The sequence below is a fragment of the Gigantopelta aegis genome, chromosome 11 (genome assembly GCF_016097555.1).
Source record: "Gigantopelta aegis isolate Gae_Host chromosome 11, Gae_host_genome, whole genome shotgun sequence".
NCBI lineage: Eukaryota > Metazoa > Mollusca > Gastropoda > Neomphalida > Peltospiridae > Gigantopelta > Gigantopelta aegis.
Window position 1 is genome coordinate 25,968,607 of NC_054709.1, and position 23,684 is coordinate 25,992,290.

Here is a 23,684-nt window from a genome sequence, read left to right on the forward strand (position 1 = left end):
TGCTTAGATCCAACGAGGTCTTTGAAGTATTTAACAAATTCGTCTATTGTTATGTTACAGTTATGCCTTTTTTTTAGATTTATTAAATTTCTTGTAAAATGCTTTGGGGTTGTTTTTCCTGAGAGTACCAATCATATTTCCTTCTTGCATCAGGTAAGATGAACGCAGTTTCCTTTGTAATAACTTGTATTTGTTCTTAGCTTCTGATAATTTGAATCTATTCAGATGGCTACGATTGTAATTGAATTGTCGGAGAGTATACCTGTACCTATTATACAACTTTGTGCATTCCTCATTGAACCAAGGCTTGTATTCATGAACAATACCGCGTGTGTTTGTGTGTACTGAGCAGTTGTTACCCGTTCGCGTTTCGCGCTTACAGATCTCGTCAAAAATATCGTGTAGCAGCACTGTCAAGTTATTAACGCACTCATTAACAGAAGTTTTATTAAGAATAAGATCATCAGTGCATGCACTGAGTTCGTTTTGCCTAGAAGTAACATTGTTAAGCGCTGTTTTTTTTATCAGTATTCCACTCGTATATATATGTTTTGTTACCACTTTTACAAGTACACGTTGGTTCATTTACGCCATCTTGTTTTCTTAATAACATGAATATAGGTGCATGATCAGAGTAGATATTAAAATCCCCAACAAAGAAATCGTGTATAACATCTAAAGAATATTTATCTACAATACAATAATCTATTAAGCTTGTTCCGTTTTTGTTATAGAATGTGATTTTTCCGGTGCAGTCACTAGCCGACCTGCCGTTTACTATTCTTACGCCAGTCGCTATACACATGTTTAATAAACATCGTCCCATGGCGTTTACTTTCACATCTTCCGAGTTTCTTTTACAGTAAATATCGCTCTCGTAATCAAATAGCTTAGGAACGCAGCCGATATCATCAAAGAATGCTTTATCATTTTCTATAAAATCACTCTCTTGGCCAACACGCCCATTAAAATCGCCCATCAGTATAACATGCCCCTGATCTTTAAAATATTCAATATTTTCTTCCAATGTTTGGAATAAGTCACAATCATATACTGTATAAAACTCACTTCGATCTGGTGGTAAATATACAAAACATAAATAATTATCTACATTGTCAACAAACAACGATTTATCACATCTTATCCAAATTATGCTATCGTGTTCCATGTTTAAAATTTCAATATTATCATTTAAATATTCTTTATATAGTAATACCAGTCCACCACCTCGACACCTCTTCCTTGGCACTACCACACTGGTATATCCTTCAAGACTTATATTGGTGTTCACATTTAACCAGCATTCCGATAAAAACACGATGTCACTGTTATTAAATAGATTAACGCAGTCTATGTTTTTGATTTTGTCTGCTGCACCGCGTTGAATATTCCACGCACATATTTTCAAAACGTCACATTTCGTGGATCCACCACCCCCCGCGTTGTCCTATTCAGTATTTTCGTCAACATCCTGTGGTCTGTGTGGAGGAATGGTCCGATTTTGGAGTGGAGGGAGTTCGCTGACGTTTCGAAGCGGGTCTTGTATTACGCTCGTTGTGCTCACTGCGTCGTGTCGATTGCGTTCTGTTACCGTTAGGCATCGGCTGTACCTGTAGTACATCTCGGTAAGATCGCGGGTCAGCATGCGGCGGATCACACTCTTCATACAGTTTGCCGTCAACAAAAAGCTTGTCTCGTACCATTCTGGTTTTATGTCCAGCTTGTCTGGCTTTCTTAGCGACTGGGTATAGTTTTTTGCGACGTTCCTCCACCGCAGCAGGAAACTGTTCGTGTATACTGTATGGCTTGCCTTTTAATCTGTAAGCCCTGTCTCTCACCAAAACTAAATCGTTATTGTATACGAAGATGATCTTAGGGCTACGATCGCTTTGTGGAACGGGGCCCTGGACAGCGTGATTGATATAATTGGATATAAGCACGACATTAAGTTGAAATGAAAATGAAATGTATATTTTCTTTATTCCCGTTTCTTTTATTGTTCAGTGTATTATAAATAAATGATATTTGATATCTGATTACATCGATGTTAAGATAGAAGCGTCTGTTGTTTATTAAATGAAGTCACATATTGAAAATTAACCTTTTTTTATCTAAAAGCCAAGACCTTGATATTACATAATTAAATTAATTTCGCTTTTTTAAACGCAGAAAATGCCATAATGCATTGAGATCTTAATTGTATTTCTATTATATTAAATGACATTTCAAGGTGAGTTAGTGACCTTTTTTCTTGTATTTTAAAGGGACATCCCTGAGTTTGCTGCATTGTAAAGATGTTTCCGTCTAACAAAATATTTCTACGATTAAACTTACACATTAAATATATTTCCTTGTTTAGAATATCAGTGTCTGTATATTCAATGTGTTTCTGGTCGTCTTAATATTTGTAAGAAGCCCAAACTGGATTTCGTCTTCAAATAATTTCGTACGTACGAGAAAATATATTTTAGGAAATAAAACGAAATTTATCCCAGTACAAATACTAGAACGATCAGAAACATATTTAATATACAGCCACTAATATTGTATGCAGGAAAATATACTTGGTATTTAATTACAATCGTTAAAAAGTATCTGTTAGTCGATAACACCTTAAACATTGTAGCAAACTCAGGAATGTCCCTTTAATTGTATTTCTGTTATATTAAATGGCATGTCAAGGTGAGTTAGTGACCTTTTTTGTATTTTAAGGCTAAACATGTGGATCCCGGATTTTTTGCAAGGGCTTGGTGTGGGGTGGTCTACTAAAATGGAAGTTGTATATTAGCGGTGAATTTACTATGTCAAAGGTCGTGATATATAAACCCTATCTGTCCAGTCTGTGGGAAAAATACATGTAGAATAACTCTTGCTGTTAAAGGGACATACCCTAGTTTTCAAACTCTAACGCATATTTTTGACTATTATAACCGTTTTTGACAACTTAAATGATACTTTACTTAGATTTTGCTGTTTCGATTATCAATGTCCGTACATTCGAAGTGTTTTTGGTCATCCTGGTGTTTTTAATATCACAAAATGCATTTCTCATATTTTTAAATATAGTCTGAGAGTTTTAATCTATTTTTAGAGGGTATTTCACCATTTCAAAGTCACAGACTCATGTTTCACTCAATTGTAACTTTATCCAAATGTGTTACAGGTTTGTAGATTAACTAAACTTAATTTGCATTTTCATGGGCTGAAAATAGGGTTTGTCCCTTTAACAATGTGTCCAACGCCATATAACCGTAAATAAAATGTGTCGAGTGCGTCGTTAAATGAAATATCTCCTTCCTTCCTTCCTTCCTTCCTTCCTTCCATTCCATACATTCGAGAGTTTAATTTATTCTATGAAAAATCCTACACAAATATCTACTGACATTTACCTAGTAGTGAAGGGAATTTTAGGTTTCGTCTGTCTGTGAGGGGCGGTAGATTAAATAAACTTAGTGTTAATTTCCCTTTAAAGTGACAGTCTCGAGTTTGCAGCCATTGTAAGATGTTTCCGATAACAGCCTTGTTGGCGACTCCCGTTTCATGCTATATACATGTTCTTGTTTATAAAACCAGTGTCTGTATTATCGATGTGTTTGCGGTCGTATACTAAGGTTTGTAGCACTAAGTTTTAAATTTGATTCGTGATATATGTGTTTTCGTACGTAAGAAATTGTTGGGAGGTAAAATCCGGTCTTGGCTGCTACAAGCATTGGGACAACAACAACCACCTTGTAAATACAGACACTGATGTTTCAAATAAGAAAATGCTTTTAATTTGTATGTTACGACATCAAAAAGGCTCTATTGGTCGAATACATTTTACAATGGTTGTAAACTCAGGACGGTCCCTTTAAATATTGCACAATGGTTGTAAACTCAGGACTGTCCCTTTAAACATTGTACAATGGTTGTAAACTCAGGACTGTCCCTTTAAACATTGCACAATGGTTGTAAACTCAGGACTGTCCCTTTAAACATTGTACAATGGTTGTAAACTCAGGACTGTCCCTTTAATAGCGAATGTAGCGGATTTTCTCTGAAGATTGTGTGTCAGAATTACCAAACGTTTGATACCCAATAGTAAATGATTAGTTAATTACTTTTCTCGTTAAACAAAGCAACCTTTTCTATCGTTGAATCATAAACTATTTTTTTACAACAAATGATCCGAAATGTGGTCGTATGATCTACATTAGAATGACATGTAAACACTGTAGCATATATGATAATTAAATAAATCTGAGAGGTGATTCACTTACTTGTTAGACATGGTCCACCATCATCATGTTTCAGAATATCTCGTTCATAAAATATAGAAAGCGATCTTACATAATTAAATTTCCTTTTGCTAGATTGCTAGACACACAAAATGTCAGAAATGTTTTTTCCCCTTATTTTATTACACGTCTGGGTTCATAAATGTCAGAAAAAAATGTAGTAGATATCTCTTTTGTCCCAGATGGATACAAAATAATGAGACGTTTAATTATCCAGTGGCGGCCATCTTGATTTATGTTACACGAAATACATATTGGTATATAATACTACTTAGGGGACTCTTTATTTATTCTTTATGTCGGGGAGGGGGTGGCCGCTTGGGTTCTTTTCTTTCTTTTTTTCTTCTTGTTTTTTGGGGGGTTTTTTTTGGGGGGGGAGGCAGAGTTGTTTCGTTATTTTTGTGTGTTGTTTCTTTTTTTCTTCTTTTTTCTTCTTATGTTTTTTCTTTGCTTTGTTTGTTTGTTTTTGTATTTATTCTGGTTTGCTTTTTGTTGTTCTTTTGTTGTTTTTGTTGGGTTTTGTTTCTGTGGGTTTTTTTGTGGGTTTTTTGTGGGGGTTTTTGTTTTTGTTTCTTGTTGTTGTTTTTTGGGGTTTTTGTTTGTTTGTTTGTTTGTTTGTTATATGTTGTCTTTTTTGTAGGGGGTGGGACGTAGCTCAGTGGTACAGCGTTCGCTTGCTGCGCGGTCTCTGTCTGGGATCGATCCCCGTCGGTGGGCCCACTGGGCTATTTCTCGCTCCAGCCAGTGCACCACGACTGGTATATCGAAGGCCGTGGTATGTGTTATTCTGTCTGTGGGATGGTGCATATAAAAGATCCCTTGCTGCTAATCGAAAAGAGTAGCCCATGAAGTGGTGCTGTATTTTTATATTAATTAATTAACGTTTTTTATGTATAATTTCGTTTGGATGTTCTTTCTAACGAAACGGCAGCATATTGTGTTTATAGGTTGAGGGGTATTATGTTAGAGTACAGTTTAAACCTTTATGGCCAGAATCTGTGTAAACATGTAATAAAAAATCAACCCACACTTCCCCACTGACATTACTTAGCATCTCAGGACAAAGTCTCTTGACCTATGTCCAGTCAGCGTTGTGTCCATTACAGTGTTTAATATCTGGCCGAACGCTGACCCACGGTATAATAGAGAGTCATAATGGCCAGTTCTCGCCGCTGCATGGGTGTTAGAAACCCGTGATAAATCACGTATTCAATAAATTGATCATGCCACAAAATGCGTTACCGCGCTTTCTGGTCCTTCCTAATAATCGTAAATTAACTTGTATCAAAGGGGTGTTTCTCGACGTCGTGTTCATTGTAACACGTCTCTGGTGAGTCCAGCCTGTTCTTATTTATTCAAATTGAAAACCGGCCTCGGTGTCGCAGTGGTTAAGCCATCAGACTACAGGCTGGTTGGTACAGGGTTCGCAGCCCGGTACCGGCTCCAACCCAGAGCGAGTTCTCAAGGGTTCAGTGGGTAGGTGTAAGGTCACTACACCCTCTTCTCTCTCACTAACCACCAACCAACTAACAAGTAACCCACTGTCCTGGACAGACAGCCCAGATAACTGAGGTGTGTGCCCAGGACAGCGTGCTTGAACCTTAATTGGATATGAGCACAAAAATAAGCTGCAATCAATCAAATTGCAAGTTAATAATTACTAGGGATCCGCGATATTATCGGTACGCCAAAAGGCAAATAATATGTTTTACGATACACTTTCATTCCAACTTATTTTCGTGCTTATATTCAATTAAGCACACTGTCCCGGGCACATGCCTCAGCTATCTGGGCTGTCTGTCCAAGACAGAGGGTTAGTGGTTAGTTGTTAGTGGTTAGTGTGAGAGAGAGAGAGAGAGAGAGAGAGAGAGAGAGAGAGAGAGAGAGAGAGAGAGAGAGAGAGAGAGAGAGAGAGAGAGTAGTCGGTGTAGTAGTCTTACACCTACCCATTGAGTCGTTAAAACTCGCTCCTAGTGGAAGCCGGTACCGGGCTGCGAACCCTGTACTTACCAGCCTTAATATGTCCGATGGCTTAACCACGACACTACCGAGATCGGTTACGATACACTCTGCCTGTACCGATACACTCGGCAATTTCCGTATTTGCCCGTTGTAAGTCGGAAATGTCGTTCTCGTTGCCTTTGACCGTAGTTTAGCGATCTATCACAACAATTGCGGTCTAAATACTGGTATTCATTTCATTTCAACTTATTTTCATGCTTATATCCAATTAAGGTACAAGCACGCTGTCCTGGGCACACACCTCAGCTATCTGGATTGTTTGTCCAGGACAATGGGTTAGTTGTTAGTTGGTTAGTGGTTAGTGAGAGAGAAGAGGGTGTAGTGGCCTTACACCTACCCACTGAGTCGTTAAAACTCGCTCCGAGTTGAAGCCGGTACCAGGCTGCGAATCCTGTAACCACGACACCACTGAGATCGGTTACGATACACTCTACCTGTACAGATACGCTCGGTAATTTCCGTAGCTGTCCGTTGTTAGTCGGAAATATCGACCTATGACAATAATTTCGGACTAAATACTAGCAAATCATGGCGCACAATTTTAAACATTATTGCTAACAGAAAAGGGCTAACTTTAACTGAGTTGACTTACTGTATGTTTCAAAGTTTAGATTAACCCTCAGCTTGTACCATGAAGTTTGTCTGTTCTGTTTGTAGCCTTCTTTAAAATGGTGTTGAAGCCGATGTAAATAATATACTGATGGAAGAAAATAAGGGACCGCATAAACAAAAACAGCAAAGAATGACAGCAATCCAATCTGATTAAAATTAGCTCTATTGGTCTCACCAGTAGATCTAACAGCATTGTGTGGACTCCCATGTCCAGGTGACATTTCATCTATAAATAACAATTTAAATATCGACCAATTACACTTCGCCTTTTCATAACGTTATTCGGGAGCATACAAATTCTAAAAATATCTGTCGAGACTATTTATGCAATAGACGAACTTGTTGGTCTATTTCAACATTGAAAAAACAGGGGGAAATATGCAGTATAAACTCTGGATTGTATACTAGTATAAACAGATTTTTTGGCTATACCATCACGGTTTTTTTTTTCGTCTTAAAACCAATTTTATATAAAATTTTATATTGAAATTAGTTTCCGGCATACTTCGTAATTCACCCGAATCATTTCGTATACCCTCGGCATAATCCCGAATGTTTTCAAATTCTTTTCAAATCACTGGCATGATTTTGCAAGTAAGGTTTTGATTGGTCGAATGAAAGGTCCACTGGACATGAGCTCCAACGGGTTGCTGTTAGATCCACATGTAATAGTGGAGCTAATTTTAATTAGATCGGACAACATCCATAGTATAAGGAAGATAACTGGATTCCTTACATTCAATTCACATTACAGACAGTCAATTCCATATGATATCTTTGTGTTGTTATACAGACATTATATGCTAGTAGCTAACTACATTTGGTCTACAATACCACTTGTTCACATAGTTGTTTCCATCAGTATATATAATATATTCGTCATACGAAATCTTTCACAATACCCATCCCGAATAATTACACCTTTTTGCTTGAAAAAGTATTATTTGTATGTCCAATGTGTTTGTGGACAAAGTCGTCTTGTTGTATGAAATATGCACAACAACAAAAGAACGAGAATGTTAAAGGGACATTCCTGATTTTGCTGCATTGTAAGATGTTTCCGACTAATAAAATATTTCTACGATTAAACTTAAATATATTTTTTTGTTTAGAATATCAGTGTCTATATATTCAATGTGTTTCTGGTCGTCTTAAAGGGACGTTCCTGAGTTTGCTACATTGTAAGATGTTTCCGACTAATAAAATATTTCTACGATTAAACTTAAATATATTTTCTTGTTTAGAATATCAGTGTCTATATATTCAATGTGTTTCTGGTCGTCTTAAAGGGACGTTCCTGAGTTTGCTACATTGTAAGATGTTTCCGACTAATAAAATATTTCTACGATTAAACTTAAATATATTTTCTTGTTTATAATATCATTGTCTGTATATTCAATGTGTTTCTGGTCGTCTTAAAGGGACGTTCCTGAGTTTGCTACATTGTTAGATGTTTCCGACTGATAAAATAGTTCTACAATTAAACTTACATATTAAATATATTTTCTTGTTTAGAATATCAGTGTCTATATATTCAATGTGTTTCTGATCGTCTTAAAGGGACGTTCCTGAGTTTGCTACATTGTTAGATGTTTCCGACTGATAAAATAGTTCTACAATTAAACTTACATATTAAATATATTTTCTTGTTTAGAATATCAGTGTCTGTATATTCAATGTGTTTTTGGTCATTTGTAAGAAGCCCAAACTAGATTTTGTCTTCAAACAATTTCGTTAGTACGAAAAAATATATTTAAGGAAATAAAATGAAATTTAACCTAGTGCAAATATTAGAACGATCAGAAACACGTTTAATATACAGCCGCTAATATATTATGCAGAAATATATTTGTAAATTACAAGGGTATACGAAATGATTCGGGTGAATTACGAAGTATGCCGAAAACTAATTTCAATATAAAAGATTTATATAAAATTCGTTTCAAGACGAAAAAACCCACAAAATCCCGTGATGGTATTGCCATAAAATCTGTTTATACTAGTATACAATCTAGAGTTTATTACTGCACTTTCCCCCTGTTTTTTTTTAAATGTTGAAATAGATCAACAAGTTCGTCTATTGCATAAATAGTCTCGCCCGATATTTGTAGAATTTGTATGCTCCCGAATAACGCTATAAAAGGCGAAGTGTAATTGGTCGATATTTAAATCGTTATTTATAGATGAAATGTTACCTGGAAATGGGAGACCACGCAATGCTGTTAGATCTACTGGTAGACCAGCAGAACTAATTTTAATCAGAATGTCCCTTTAAGGGTTGTTTTTTTGTTTTGTTTTTCAATTTAGTTAAAATGATTCAGGTTGAATCTCATTATTTTTGCGTATTTTTTTGTGAAAATGTTAGGCCCATTTGGCCGTCTACAGAATTAGTTTTATCACGGAAAAAAACAACAACATTAAAATATTTGATTTTCTGTTCAGAATAGATTAAACAGTATTAAACTGGATTTTAACTGAGGTGTGTGCCCAGGACAGCGTGCTTGAACCTTAATTGGATATAAGTACATTAATAAGTTGAAATGAAATTAAATCAAATCACATACAACATTAGCGGCCGTTATGTATCACTTATCTTACAAACAGTTTCTTCTTCTTCTCCTTCTTCTCCTTCTTCTTCTCCTTTTCTTCTTCTTCTCCTTCTACTTCTTCTTCTTCTTCTTCTACTTCTTCTCCTTCTTCTTCTTCTCCTCCTTTTTCTTCTTCTTCTTCTTCTACTTCTTCTTCTTCTTCTTCTCCTCCTCCTTCTTCTTCTTCTTCTTCATCATCATCATTATCTTCTTCTTCTACTTCTTCTTCTTCTTCTCCTTCTCCTTCTTCTTCTTCTCCTTCTCCTTCTTCTCCTTCTCCTTCTACTTCTCATTCTCATTCTACTTCTTCTCCTTCTTCTCCTTCTTCTTCTTCTTCTCCTTCTTCTTCTTCACCTTCTCCTTCTTCTTCTTCTCCTTCTTCTTCTTCTTCTTCTTCTCCTTCTTCTTCTTCTTCTCCTTCTTCTTCTTCTCCTTCTCCTTCTCCTTCTTCTTCTTCTTCTCCTTCTTCTCCTTCTACTTCTCATTCTCATTCTACTTCTTCTCCTTCTTCTCCTTCTTCTTCTTCTTCTCCTTCTTCTTCTTCTTCACCTTCTCCTTCTTCTTCTTCTTCTTCTTCTTCTTCTCTTTCTCCTTCTTCTTCTCCTTCTCCTTCTCCTTCTTCTCCTTCTTTTTCTTCTTCTTCTTCTTCTTCTTCTTCTTCTTCTTCTTCTTTAAACAATTGGTTGTAAAATAATGACATCTATGGGACACGAATGAAGCATTATATTTATTTCATATCTTCCAAAACTAGTTTAAAATTAATTAAAACGTCTTTTTCATCTAAAAGATATTTACGGTGCTTGCGCTAACCATTAACTTATGCGTCACAGAGAAATCAATTTCATTTTAATTTATACGTCACAGAGCAATCAGTTTCGATCTTGGTTATTTCTTTGGAATATATGGCTGTGACGACCGACTTATCGCCTAGGAGCAGCCAATCATATGCCTTTAAATCGATGACACATATTATGTGTCTTATTTCTGTGTGAGATCACAGCGCGATGTTCTCACCAACAAGCGTGTAAAATAAAAGATTCACATTCGTTTGGTAGAAACGACCCTCCATCCCCCCCACACCCCACATACACCCCCACCCCCACCTTTAAGAACTACTAGAGTACACTGATTAATTAATCATCGGCTATTGGATGTCAAACATTTGGTAATTCTGACACGTAGTTATCAGAGGAAACCCGCCATATTTTTCCATTAGCAGCAAGGGATCTTTTATATGCACTTTCCCATAGACAGGAAAGCACATACCACGGCCTTTGACCAGTCGTGGTGCACTGGTTGGAGCGAGAAAAAGACCCAATCGTTTGAAGTGATCCACCAAGATGATTCGATCCTGCGACGCAAGCACCTCAGGCGAGCGCTCAACCGACTGAGCTAAATCCTGCCCCGTATATATCTAATAATGCAATTGAGGTCTAAGCACGCTATAAGAAGAACTGACAAAAATATTGCCTTTACTTCAACAAATTTTTATTTACTGCTAGATGGTTAAGGACCAGACAGATAATGAGAGATTAAATCCGCTGTCGCCACACATTGGGATGTTCTTTTCGATTAGCTGCAAGGGATCTTTTATATGCACCATCCCACAAGTTCCAACGCCATATATCCGTAAACAAAATGTGTTGAGTGCGTCGTTAAATAAAACATTTCATTCCTTTCATTCATTCCATCCCACAAGCAGGATAGCATATACTACGGCCTTTGGTACACCAATTGTGGAGCACATGATGGAACGGGAAATAGGCTAAATGGGGCCACCGACGGGGATTGATCCTAAATAGACCGGCCACTCACCAGACGCTTTATCACTAGGCTACGTCGCGACCCCTATACTGCGAATGCACATCAGCTATCTACGGCGAATTTATAACGGCAGCGAAAACACGTTCGCTGAATTAAATATCGTGGAAAAAAAACCCAGCCAGTCCGCTATCGAGTAGCGCCTAGTTACTTACAAAAGAAAATTAATTTAAAACATAAAAATAAATCCTCCCCGATAAATTTCATCTTCTGATCGATGTACAAATCAATTTCCGACGCCTGGTTTAGCGTGTTCTGTTTATATTTCAAATCGGCAGCCTTCCAACCTTTGTCCTGAAGAAAACACTCCATATGGAGTGTGCGTATTTAACATTTGACTTCCTCTGTCAAAAATAGACAAAAATGCTTCCCATCAAAACACGATCATTCATAGCAAATTAAAAAATATTTGATTTATTTCGTTTAGTGTTCCGTTTTTAACGATCAGAGTCAGTTTGATTGAATTTCTTCGTTCTGTGTTTTTTTTATTTGCTTGACATGTCCGCTCAACTTCAGACGCTCGTAAACGGGCGACTGCGCTTGAGTATTCAGACATCAAAACAAACGTTTAGCGCATCAATCATACACAACCGAGATATCGCACGCCACACTGGAACAGCCTTCACGACAAATTAAATGTTAGGCGATCCGAATGTTATTTAGTATAGAAAAAACACCAAGAGACTTCCAGGGAAATATTTAAAAGCAAAGAAATGGTAACTTAGGGCAACACATCACTATTTCTCCTGTCGTTACTAAAGTCAGGTCAGGTCATAGAGTTTTACTTGCACATTCAGAACAAGGTGTTGTAGCGCACGCCTGTCATGGACGCAGGTGCCGGCCTCGGTCAGCTCCTCTGTTCAGGACGGGGAAAGGGTTGGGTTGGGTGGGAGAGGGGACCGCCCGCGCTGACAGGTGCAAGAGAGCATAACCAACCCCACTGCGGATTAAAAATTCCATGTCTCGACTGGGATCCGAACCCAGTACCTACCAGCATGTAGACCGATGGCCTGCCACGAGGATTCTCTTAAGAGTCTATTTACATACTCGGTCTCGGTGAGCGCATGTGACTTCGAAGGCGGAAATCCGCTGTCGCCACTACATGGGCTACTCTTTCCGATTAGCAGCAAAGGATATTTTATTTGCGCTTCGCACAGGCAGGATAGCACAAACCATGGCCTTTGTCGAACCAGTTATGGATCACTGGTCGGTGTAAGTGGTTTACACCTACCCATTGAGCTTTGCGGAGCACTCACTCAGGGTTTGGAGTTGGTATCTGGATTAAAAATCCCCTGCCTCGACTGGGATCCGAACCCAGTACCTACCAGCCTGTGGACCGATGGCCTAACCACGACGCCACCGAGGCCGGTAGATAAAGGGGAGTGTTGTAGCAGCTTAATATAGCACCAAATATCCCCCCCCCCCCCCCCCCCCCCCCCCCCGCCTGCCACCAACATTGGACTGCTGGTGCTCCCTTGCACTTGCCAGTGCAGGCGTTCCCTGTCTACAACCCTCCCCCAACCCTTTCCTGTCCTGGACAGAGGGAACCGGCCAAGGCCGGTCCCTGTGGCCAGGATAGGCGTGTGCTACAACAGCTTGCTCTGAATGTGCACGTAAATCTCTTTGTCTTGTCTTGTCTAGCTTAATATAGTCCAGTTCAGGAAATAGTTCCTCATTAAAAAAAGAAAAAACTACAAAATTTTGATATGCTTTTTGAAATCTCTCTTTGGTGATTACACGTAGGTTGACCTCTGTAGTATTTAAATAACGCATCGGTTTGAAGTTACTTATTATATATATGCACGACAATAAGTTGAAATGAAATAAATGAATGAATTTGGTCAACAGAATGCCAAAATGGGCATGAAGTGTTCTCAACAACTCACTATCACCGCAATACATTGATACTTTTAACATAAAAAAACTAGTGTGATTTAAAACTGAGTAACTTTAAATAAATTTAAGAAAAAATAAATTAACATTTCGTTTCTTTTGTTGTTTAATATTAAAAAAGAAGAAGATTAGGCACATGTTATCCAACTTACGAGGCCCTCTCCAAATTACAATATATTATAATAATATCTGTTTGTTTATTTGTTTGATTTAACGACACCACTAGAGCACATTGATTTATTAATCATCGGTTATTGGACGTCAAACATTTGATAATTTCGACATGTAGTCTTTGAGAGGAAACCCGCCAAATTTTTCCAGTAGTAGAAAGGGATCTTTTATATGCATTGTCCCATAGACAGGATAGCGCATGCCACGGCATTTAATATACCAGTCTTGGTACACTGGCTTCAACGATAAACAACCCAATGTGTCCACCGACGAGGATCGATCCCAGACTGGGCTACATCCCGCCTGTTACAATAGTATTGGCGATTGCAACCATTTCAAGACATTCAATGCAACTAAATTAAAAGCAACTACATGTATATATATTAAATTCTAAGATTGGTCTCGATTATTCAGTCTGGAACATAAAGCATGTCTCGAGTTTCAGAATGTTTAAAGTATGTTTTGTTCAACGACACCACTAGAGCACATTGATTGATTAATCGTCGGTTATTGGATGTCAGACATTTGGTAATTCTGACTCGTCGTCATCAGAGGAAACCCGCTACATTTTTCCTAATGCCTTAAGGGATCTTTTATATGCACTTTCCCACAAACAGAAAAACACATACCACGGCCTTTGTTCAGATGTGGTGCACTGGTTGGAACGAGAAAAAAAACCCCAATTAGTTGAATGGATCTACCGAGGTGGTTCGATCCTGCGACGGAAGCACCTCAAGCGAGCAATCAACCGACTGAGCTAAATCCCGCCCCTGGGTTTCGTAGTAGAGTATTAGTACTGTCGTCATGAAGATGGCTGAAATTCATAAACAAAAGTATTTTCGATTACACGGAAATGGGATTCATCCAACCAATGTGTCGATGTCGAATCATATACAGAAGAATTAGAAGAAAAACTGTGATACGTTCATACCTCAGTGGTTATTCGGATATTACAAGCTGTTATAGGTGCCAGTGTTCTGCATTATCCAAACAGAAATGTTCCTTCAAAACCTATTTGATGATATTAGCGTACTAAAATAGATACTCGTTTATTAAACTGCGTACGTCAAATTTAAGATTACCGAAAGAAAACATGCTACGTAAACTTAGTAATACTGATATTGGAGGTGAAAAAAACATTATTTATGCAATTATAAAAACCAAAATATCGAAAACATTAGAAGAAAATATGTAAAAATATTATAGAACTAATCCTGGCATTTTTCAAAATGACTAGGATCGATCCCCGTCGGTGGCCTATTGGGCTATTTCTCGTTCAAACCAGTGCACCACGACTGGTATATTAAAGGCCGTGGTATGTGCTATCATGTCTATGGGATGGTGCATATACAAGATTCCTTGCTACTAATGTAACAATGAAGTGGGTTTCCTATTTAAGACTATATGTCAGAATTACCAAATGTTTGGCATCCGATAGCCGATTATTAATAAATCAATGTGCTCTAGTGGTATCGTTAAACAAAACAAACTTTAAACTTTTTAAAATGAAGGATAAGATGTCTTTGGGTAAGGCACCATTATTGAAAAACATTATTTATTTATTTAAAATATCAAGTCTAGTGAACGTTTTTCTCCTTCCCACTTTTTTTTTTATCTATTTTGATTACGTACCTGGTGTTATTTATAGATAATCATATTCTATCTTTGTGTTCTTGTCACGCATGTTAACTATGTGTTTGTATGACCTCTTGGTATATATTGTAACGTGTCTGAGCAGGCCTGTAGCCAGCCATTTTTGCGGGGGGTGGGGGGGGTGGGGGGGGGGGGGGGGGTGCGTTGAGATATTGGATGGAACTAAATTTATATAACGGGCGTGAGAGGTCAAGATGGTTCGGGGGCAGATATTGAGAGAGGAAACCCGCTATCGCCACTTCATGGGCTACTCTTTTCGATTAGCAGCAAGGGATCTTTTATATGCACCATCCCATAGACAGGATAGCACATACCACGGCCTTTAATGTACCAGTCGTGGTGCATTGGCTGGATCGAGAAATAGCCCAATGGACCCACCGACGGGGATTGATCCCAGACCGACCGCACATCAAGCGAGCGCTTTACCACTGGGCTACGTCTCGCCCCACAAAAAAAGGGAGTCCGTACTCTTATTGTACTGAGCGACATGGAGAGGGCAAATAAAAGAAAGAACGAATACTTCTTCACATAAACATATAACTTATTCAACTAAATATTGACCGCGCGACGTTCTTTAACATAGGGTTCACACAGCCAGGTCGTAAAATATATCTAAAGTTGCGACATGGTGTCGCCAAGTATTCCAACAGATACAATGTTTTCTCGTCGAAGAAAGCAAATTCACAAATATTTGGCAGTTGTTAACATTGATTTAACGTGCACGTACCGACCTTTGTTTCTTAGTGTAATAATATCGTCTAATTCAATCTTCAGATTTGATTTATCAAAGTCAATGGCAGAATTAGAAGAATGTAGCGATTCTCTTAGTTTTTGCTTTGTTTTTGTTTAACGACACCACTAGAGAACATTGATTTATTATTCAACGGCTGTTGGATGTCAAACATTTAGTAATATTATTTTGACGTATAGTTATTGAGAGGAAAACCCGCTAAATTTCTCCATTAGTAGCAAGTGATCTTTTATATGCACCACCGTCCCACAGACAGGATAGCGCATACAACATACTTTTATATACCAGTCGTCGTACACTGGCTGGAACGAAAAATAGCCAAATTGACCCACCGACGGTCATCGATCCTAGACCGACCGCGCATCGAGTGAGCTCTTTACAACTGGAAGATGTCCCGCCCACGCCCAGCCCCCACCCCTGACACTCTTATAATCTATTTACATACTCAAGCACGGCGGACTCATGTGACATCGATGACGCAAAGCGCCCTAGTTTTTAAGGGGGTAGTGAGAGTTTGCATGCTGGTATTATTTTTCGAAAATTAGGAAGGAAAGAAATGTTTTATTTAACGACGCACTCAACACATTTTATTTACATTTATATGGAAAGAAATGTTTTATTTAACGACGCACTCAACTCATTTTATTTACGGTTATATGGCGTCATACATATGACGAAGGATCACACAGATAATGAGAGAGGAAACCCGCTTTCGCCACTTCGTGGGCTACTCTTTTCGATTAGCAGCAATGGATCTTTTATATGCACCATCCCATAGGCAGGATAGCACATACCACGACCTTTGATGTACTAGTCGTGGTGCACTGGCTGGAGCGAGAAATAGCGCAATGGGCCTACTGTCGGGAATCGATCCCAAACCGACAGCGCATCAAGAAAGTGCTTTACCACTGGGCTACGCCTCGCCCCCAATGAAAATTAGGTGTCCTGGAATGCAGCTTCCTGCTATCTACAGGTATGATTCATCATCACAGAATAGATATTTCACTCAAAGCCACCCACCGGCATCATCAGAGTATTGTATACACACAACAAATACATGTATGTATACGCATAGGACTTCAATGTAGTCTGGGAGTGAAGCCCACGCAGTCACCGAGATCCATCACAGTGACTGATTGCGGAGTCGAACCCACAATGCTGTGAACCTTACGCACACCACACGTCCACACACCCACACTCAAGGACAAATGAATGAATGAATGAATGAATGTTTAACGACATCCCAGCACGAAAAATACATCGGCTATTCTCAAGGACAAAGATAATGTATTGTTTCACGACATCACTAGAGCACTTTGATTAATTAATCATCGCTATTGGAAATGAAGGAAATGTTTTATGTAACGACGCACTGAACACAGTTTATTTACGGTTATATGGCGTCAGATATATGGTTACGGACCACACAAATATTGAGAGAGGAACCCGCTGTCGCCACTTCATGGGCTACTCTTTTTGATTAGCAGCAAGGGATCTTTTATACGCACCATCCCTCAGACATGATAACACATACCACAGCTTTTGATATACCAGTCGTGGTGCACTGCTGGAGCGATGGAGATACCGAAAGGGATCGATCCCACTCCGATGGCTCATCGAGCAAGCGCATTAACCACTGGGCTACGTCCCGCCCCATGATTGACTACTGGATGTCAAACTTTAGGTAAATCTGACTCGTAGTCATCAGAGAAAACCCGCTACATTTTTTTCCATTAGCAGCAAGGGATCTTTTATATGCACTTTCCCACAGACAGGAAAGCACATACCACGGCATTTGACCAGTAGTGGTGCACTGGTTGGAACAAGATCAGTCCTGGAGAGGTCCGGGGCATGTTCCCATCGAAATATTTTAAAACTAGATGTCTTAAAAATTCTGCAAGTATAATTTATCATGAGAAATACTGGCAAATGCCAATAATATTTTTTATTCACATTTATTGAAAAAAAAAAAACCACACACAAAAAACCCACACAAAAAAACCCACCCAACAATAACACACCACTAGTTCTCGCTTCCTTGTTCCGTGTCTGATATTCCTGAAAAAAAAAAAAAAAACAAAAAAAAAAAAAAAACACACACACAAAAACCCACAAAAAAAACCCTCACCCAACAATAACACACCACTAGTTCTCGCTTCCTTGTTCCGTGTCTGATATTCCTGTCACTTCTCGCTGTTCAATGACACGTATTTAAAAAAATATATATATTATTATTTAAAAAAAAAATTTAAATATCATCTTTGAAAATCTCCTGAAGCAAACTACGCGAACCTTTAAAAGGTGTGACCTAGTTAAATCCTTTTAATAAGTGCGTGGTGTGGTGTCACGTGTGTGACGCTGACGGGAACGGGGAAATAAATAACGGTATTTACGTCGAACCCTCGTATTACGAAGTGATCACCAGTTGTCGTGATAAGTGTGCAGAACAAGTGAAATCGATAGTAACTGTTAACGTTGTGTTAAAAAAATAATACTAATAAACAAAAATACATATCGTATATATAAAATACTACTACTACTACTACTACTACTACTACTACTACTATTACTATTACTACTACTAATAATAATACAACACAAAACTAAAAGTAGAAGACTTGCGGAGGGGAGGGTGGGGGGTGGGGGTGGGGATTAATTCTCGATTCGGGACATAACCCAGTGATAAAACGTTCGCCCGATGCGCTGTCCATCTTTGATCGATCCCCGTCACTGGGCCCATTGAGCTATTTCTCGTTCCAGCCAGTGTACCACGACTGGTATATTAAAGGCCGTGGTATGTGGTATCTTATATGTGGAATGGAAGGAAGGAAGGAAGGAAGGAAGGAAGAAACTGTTTTATTTAAAGACGCACTACGGTTATATGGCTCGAACATATCGTTAAGGACCATACAGATACTGAGAGAGGAAACCCGCTGTTGCCACGTCATGGGCTACTCTTTTCGATTAGTAATAAGGGATCTTTTATATGCACCATACCACAGGCAGAATAATACATACCACGGCCTTTGTTGCACCAATTATGGAGCGCTGGCTGGAACAAGAAATAGCCCAATGGGCCCACTGACGGGAATCGATCCTAGATCGATCGCGCATCAGGCGAGCGTTGTACCACTGAACTACATCCCGCCCCATATGTGGAATGGTGCATATTAAAGATCCCTTGCTCCTAATGAAAAAAAAAATGTAGCGGGTTTCTTCTCTAAGACTATATGTCAAAATTATCAAATGTTTGATATCCCATTAAAAAAAAAAATGTTTTACTGCACTCTAATACATTTATACGATGGATAGTCTTGTATAGTGACCTCGTTTTGTTAATACCGCCTTCTTTCAGAGAAGTGATTATTTACACGAACACAATTTATCATTTATTTATGATATTCATTTACTGAATTAGAATGGCGATAACCGTGTTGTATTTGACCATTTGCTGACATTAATGTTGGGGTTTTCTAGTCTCACAATCCGTTTTACCGTCTCCGCTTCCCGTCGCTGGTAAAACTCTATTTACGACAGTAAAACTAGCATTAACGTCCGCAAATGGTCAAATACAACATCGCCAAATGAACAGCTGTAATGCTTGATCGTAAGTAATAACTGTATAACTACTTTAAATCTGAAATCCCGCCACACCATATAACATCATTTGTCAACGTTTGAAACTTCAGAAGTTGTAGCATGCAGAGACCTGTTATCGTGGCAGTCTGTTATCTTTGACTGCCTTCAACGTAAACGTTCTGTAGACATGGGGGTTTTTTAAACAAAATTATTTTTGCTGTTGTTTTCTGGAGGAAAGGGAGGATGGGAGTGACAGTTTTTTTTTTTTTTTTATGTGTGTGTGTGTGTGTGTGGGGGGGGGGATTTGTTTGGGGGAGGTTAGTGTGTGTGTTTCGGGTGTGTGTGTGTTTTTTTTTTTTTTTATTATTATTATTTTATTTTTATTTATTTTTTTTAATTTTGTTTTTTGTTTTTTTGTTGATGGGGTGAGGCCATAAAATAGACTTGTAATACAAACCAGTTAAAAGCGCCGTGTTTCTAATTGCTAAAATGAAAAGTTATACACTTTGTATCAAGTCCCACTCGTCGAGTCCCGCTCACATGCTATACTAGCATTTGACGCCTACACACCCGCTGTAGAGGACACCGTGCCATTTAATTTATGGTATTATACAGCGAAACCCCACATACGTGTGTTGTTTAAAGTTACATCATTGGTAGCGCCACGGCGATGGCCTGGACACCAAAACTATGCCGAACAGTGAACATTACAATAAAACAGTTTGTTCTGTGACGTGTAAGTAAAAGAAAGAAAGAAAGAAATGTTTTATTTAACGACGCACTCAACACATTTTATTTACGGTTATATGGCGTCAGACATATGGTTAAGGACCACACAGATTTTGAGAGGAAACCCGCTGTCGCCACTACATGGGCTACTCTTTCCGATTAGCAGCAAGGGATCTTTTATTTGCGCTTCCAACAGGCAGGATAGCACAAACCATGGCCTTTGTTGAACCAGTTATGGATCACTGGTCGGTGCAAGTGGTTTACACCTACCCACTGAGCCTTGCGGAGCACTCACTCAGGGTTTGGAGTCTGAATTAAAAATCCCATGCCTCGACTGGGATCCGAACCCAGTACCTACCAGCATGTAGACCGATGGCCTAACCACGACGCCACATACGTGTTTTGTTTAAAGTTACATCATTGGTTGCGCCACGGCATATATATATATATATATATATATATATATATATAGATATAGATAGATAGATAGATGATAGATAGATAGATAGATAGATAGATAGATAGATAGATAGATTATATATATATATATATATATATATATATATATATATATATATATATACACACACATACACATACACATACACATATACATACACATACATATATATACATATATACATATATACATATATACACATATACACATATACACATATACATATACTTAACTCCAAAAGAAACGCGAAAATTTTAAAATATTAAAAAACCCACATTTGAATAAACTAGTACAAATCGATTAAGTTGACCAATAGCCATCTTGTCAGCGTATCCAATTCCACATAACGCATGAAAAAAAACGAGTACAGTGTGACGTCACGCACGTGCTGAAATGGACGACCAAAATCGATCTGGAATGCAAAACGGGTGGATCATGAAAGATGCGAATTGCACGTGAAACACTACCAGGCCTGGGTATAAAAGAAACGCCAGACAGCAATGTTCAACTCATTTTACGAGTAGCGATACAACGATGCCACGACTTAACGCTGTTCCAGACATAGAGCTTTGGGGAATTTGGAGGCCGGAATGGATGCCAGGCAGGTTGCACGTGCTTTCGGGTGTCCATGTCTCGACAATCTACCGTCTCATAGACCGATTTCTACAGAACAACAACGTCGTCGACCGTCCACGTAGCGGCCGTCCCAGAGTGACGTCACAGCGCCAGGACCGTTACATCGTCCGAACTCACATGCGTGATCGCTTCGTACCAGCCACCACAACAGCCCGGCAGACAGTGGGAACCCACAACCGCCCCGTTTCCTACACCACGGTACGACGTCGTCTGATCGCCATCCATCTGAACTGTCGTCGACCGTACATTGGACAACGTCTCACACAGCGACACCGCCCTGCACGACACAACTGGGCTGTTCTGCATCGACAGTGGCGGAACCGACAGTGGCAGAACATCGTCTTCTCCGACGAAAGCCGCTACTGCTTAGATAGGGCCGACGGTCGTATGAGGGTGTGGAGGCGTCGAGGTGAGCGCTTCACAGATGCGTGTGTTATGGAGAGGGACCGTTGGGGAGGGCCTTCCGTCATGCTGTTGGGGTGCCATATCCTGGGGACGTCGTGTACAACCTGTCATCTCGACAACAACGGCCGAGGACGCGGCAGGGGCGTCACAGCACAGCGCTACATCGACGAAGTGCTCACGCCTGTGGTGGTGCCTTTTTTCGCGGGTCACCGTCAGATGGTTTACCAGGCACGACAACGCCAGGCCACACACGGCACGGGCCACCCAGGCATTCCTGGCACAGCACAACATCATCACAATGGACTGGCCAGCTTTAAGCCCGGATCTGAACCCCATCGAGCACTTGTGGGACGAGGTTCAGCGCATGATGAAACCAACGCCCTGCTCCCGTGGTGACACAGCAGCAGCTCCGCCAGGCCGTCGTGGACACCTACAACAACGTGCCCAGGGCCTTCATCAGGAACCTCTTCCTCTCCATGGGTAGGAGGTGTGCGGCGGTCATGGCCAGCAATGGCGGACACACCCGCTATTAGTGGACCATGTTTGAGTGGCATGTGACGCCATTGAAGAAGCGCCATGGCCTTGACATTTCAAATGACAATGCGACCTCGATTTTTAACATGTCATAACATGAAATCTCATCTTTACGAATTGTTAAGTTTTTCATAGAAACGATTATTTTAAGAACTTTGGGACGTATTTCAATGAGTGCAACTCAAAACCTCCCAATCCTATATTCGCGTTTTTCTTTTTGGAGTTAAGTATATATATACATATACATATACATATACATATACATAACTATATACATATACATATACACATACACATACACATACACATACACATACACATACACATACACATACCACATATACATATATACATATATACATATACACATACATATACACATACATATACACATACACATACACATACACATACAGATACACATACAGATACACATACAGATACACATACAGATACACATACATATACACATACACATACACATACACATACACATACACATACACATACACATACACATACACATACATATATACATATATACATATACACATATACATATATATATATATATATATATATATATATATATATATATATATATATATATATACATATATATATACTATACATACCTGAAATATTAATGTTAATATCAACTATTAAACCGAACATACGTTTTGACCACAGACCACAGACATCCTAGTAAAGAACGTTCAGGTTTGTTTATCAACATACCGAAACACATTCCATAGTTTGCACGTGCATCACACAGTTGCCCCGTACACGTGCGTGGGGTGTCATTCTCGATTTTGACAATTTCCAGGAAGGTCGATTAATCACTGTGGACATTTTTTCTGTCAATCTTTTTCATTCTGTTGATCATACAGTTGTTATTGTTTTGTTTTTAGTAATTTTTATTGTTTGAATTTGCAATTTACTGATAAAAAAATTAAATTGTCAACTTTCAAATTTCACTTCTGGCCCCAATCGTCCTTCAAGTTCTTTGGTGGTCATAAAACCTACTGTAATACTGATCTACAGGTTGTAATGTTTGCCCAAATAATTCACTATTATCATATAACCATTCCCACAGCTAATATACCTTACAATTTGGGAAATTGTAAATTCTTATTAGAGATCCACTACTTTTTTTTTTTTTTTTTAAAGAGTATATATAAATACATATTACGTTTACGTGAAAAATATGATGTAGTGTTTGAAAACTAGGGTATGTCTCTTTAATTGGATACAGACTAAGCATGAAACTAGTTGAAATGACCAACAGCGCCTCACCCCACCCGAAAGTTCGCAATATATATATATAAATATGTATTACATTTACGGACGTGAAAAATATTCCTTAGTGTTTGAAAACTATGGCATGTCTCATTTACTTTGATATCGGCTAAACACGAAAATAGTGTTGAAAATGCCCACCAACCCACCACCCCCCCCCGAAAGTTCGCTCGGATATATATGAGTATGATATTACGTTTACGTGAAAATAGATTTAGTGTTTGAAACTAGGTATGTCCTCTTTAATTGGATAT

The 23,684-nt window shown here is 38.8% G+C and overlaps 1 protein-coding gene across 1 annotated transcript in view; it reads left to right on the plus strand.

Annotated features, from left to right (window-relative positions):
• Positions 1-1,643: 1,643 nt before the first annotated feature.
• LOC121385119 (C-C chemokine receptor type 5-like) overlaps positions 1,644-23,684 on the plus strand; it is a 26,074-nt gene continuing 4,033 nt past the window's right edge. Inside the window, exon 1 of the mRNA XM_041515656.1 lies at positions 1,644-1,745. Coding sequence (XP_041371590.1) covers positions 1,644-1,745 — 102 coding nt within the window. The remainder of the gene's footprint in view (positions 1,746-23,684) is intronic.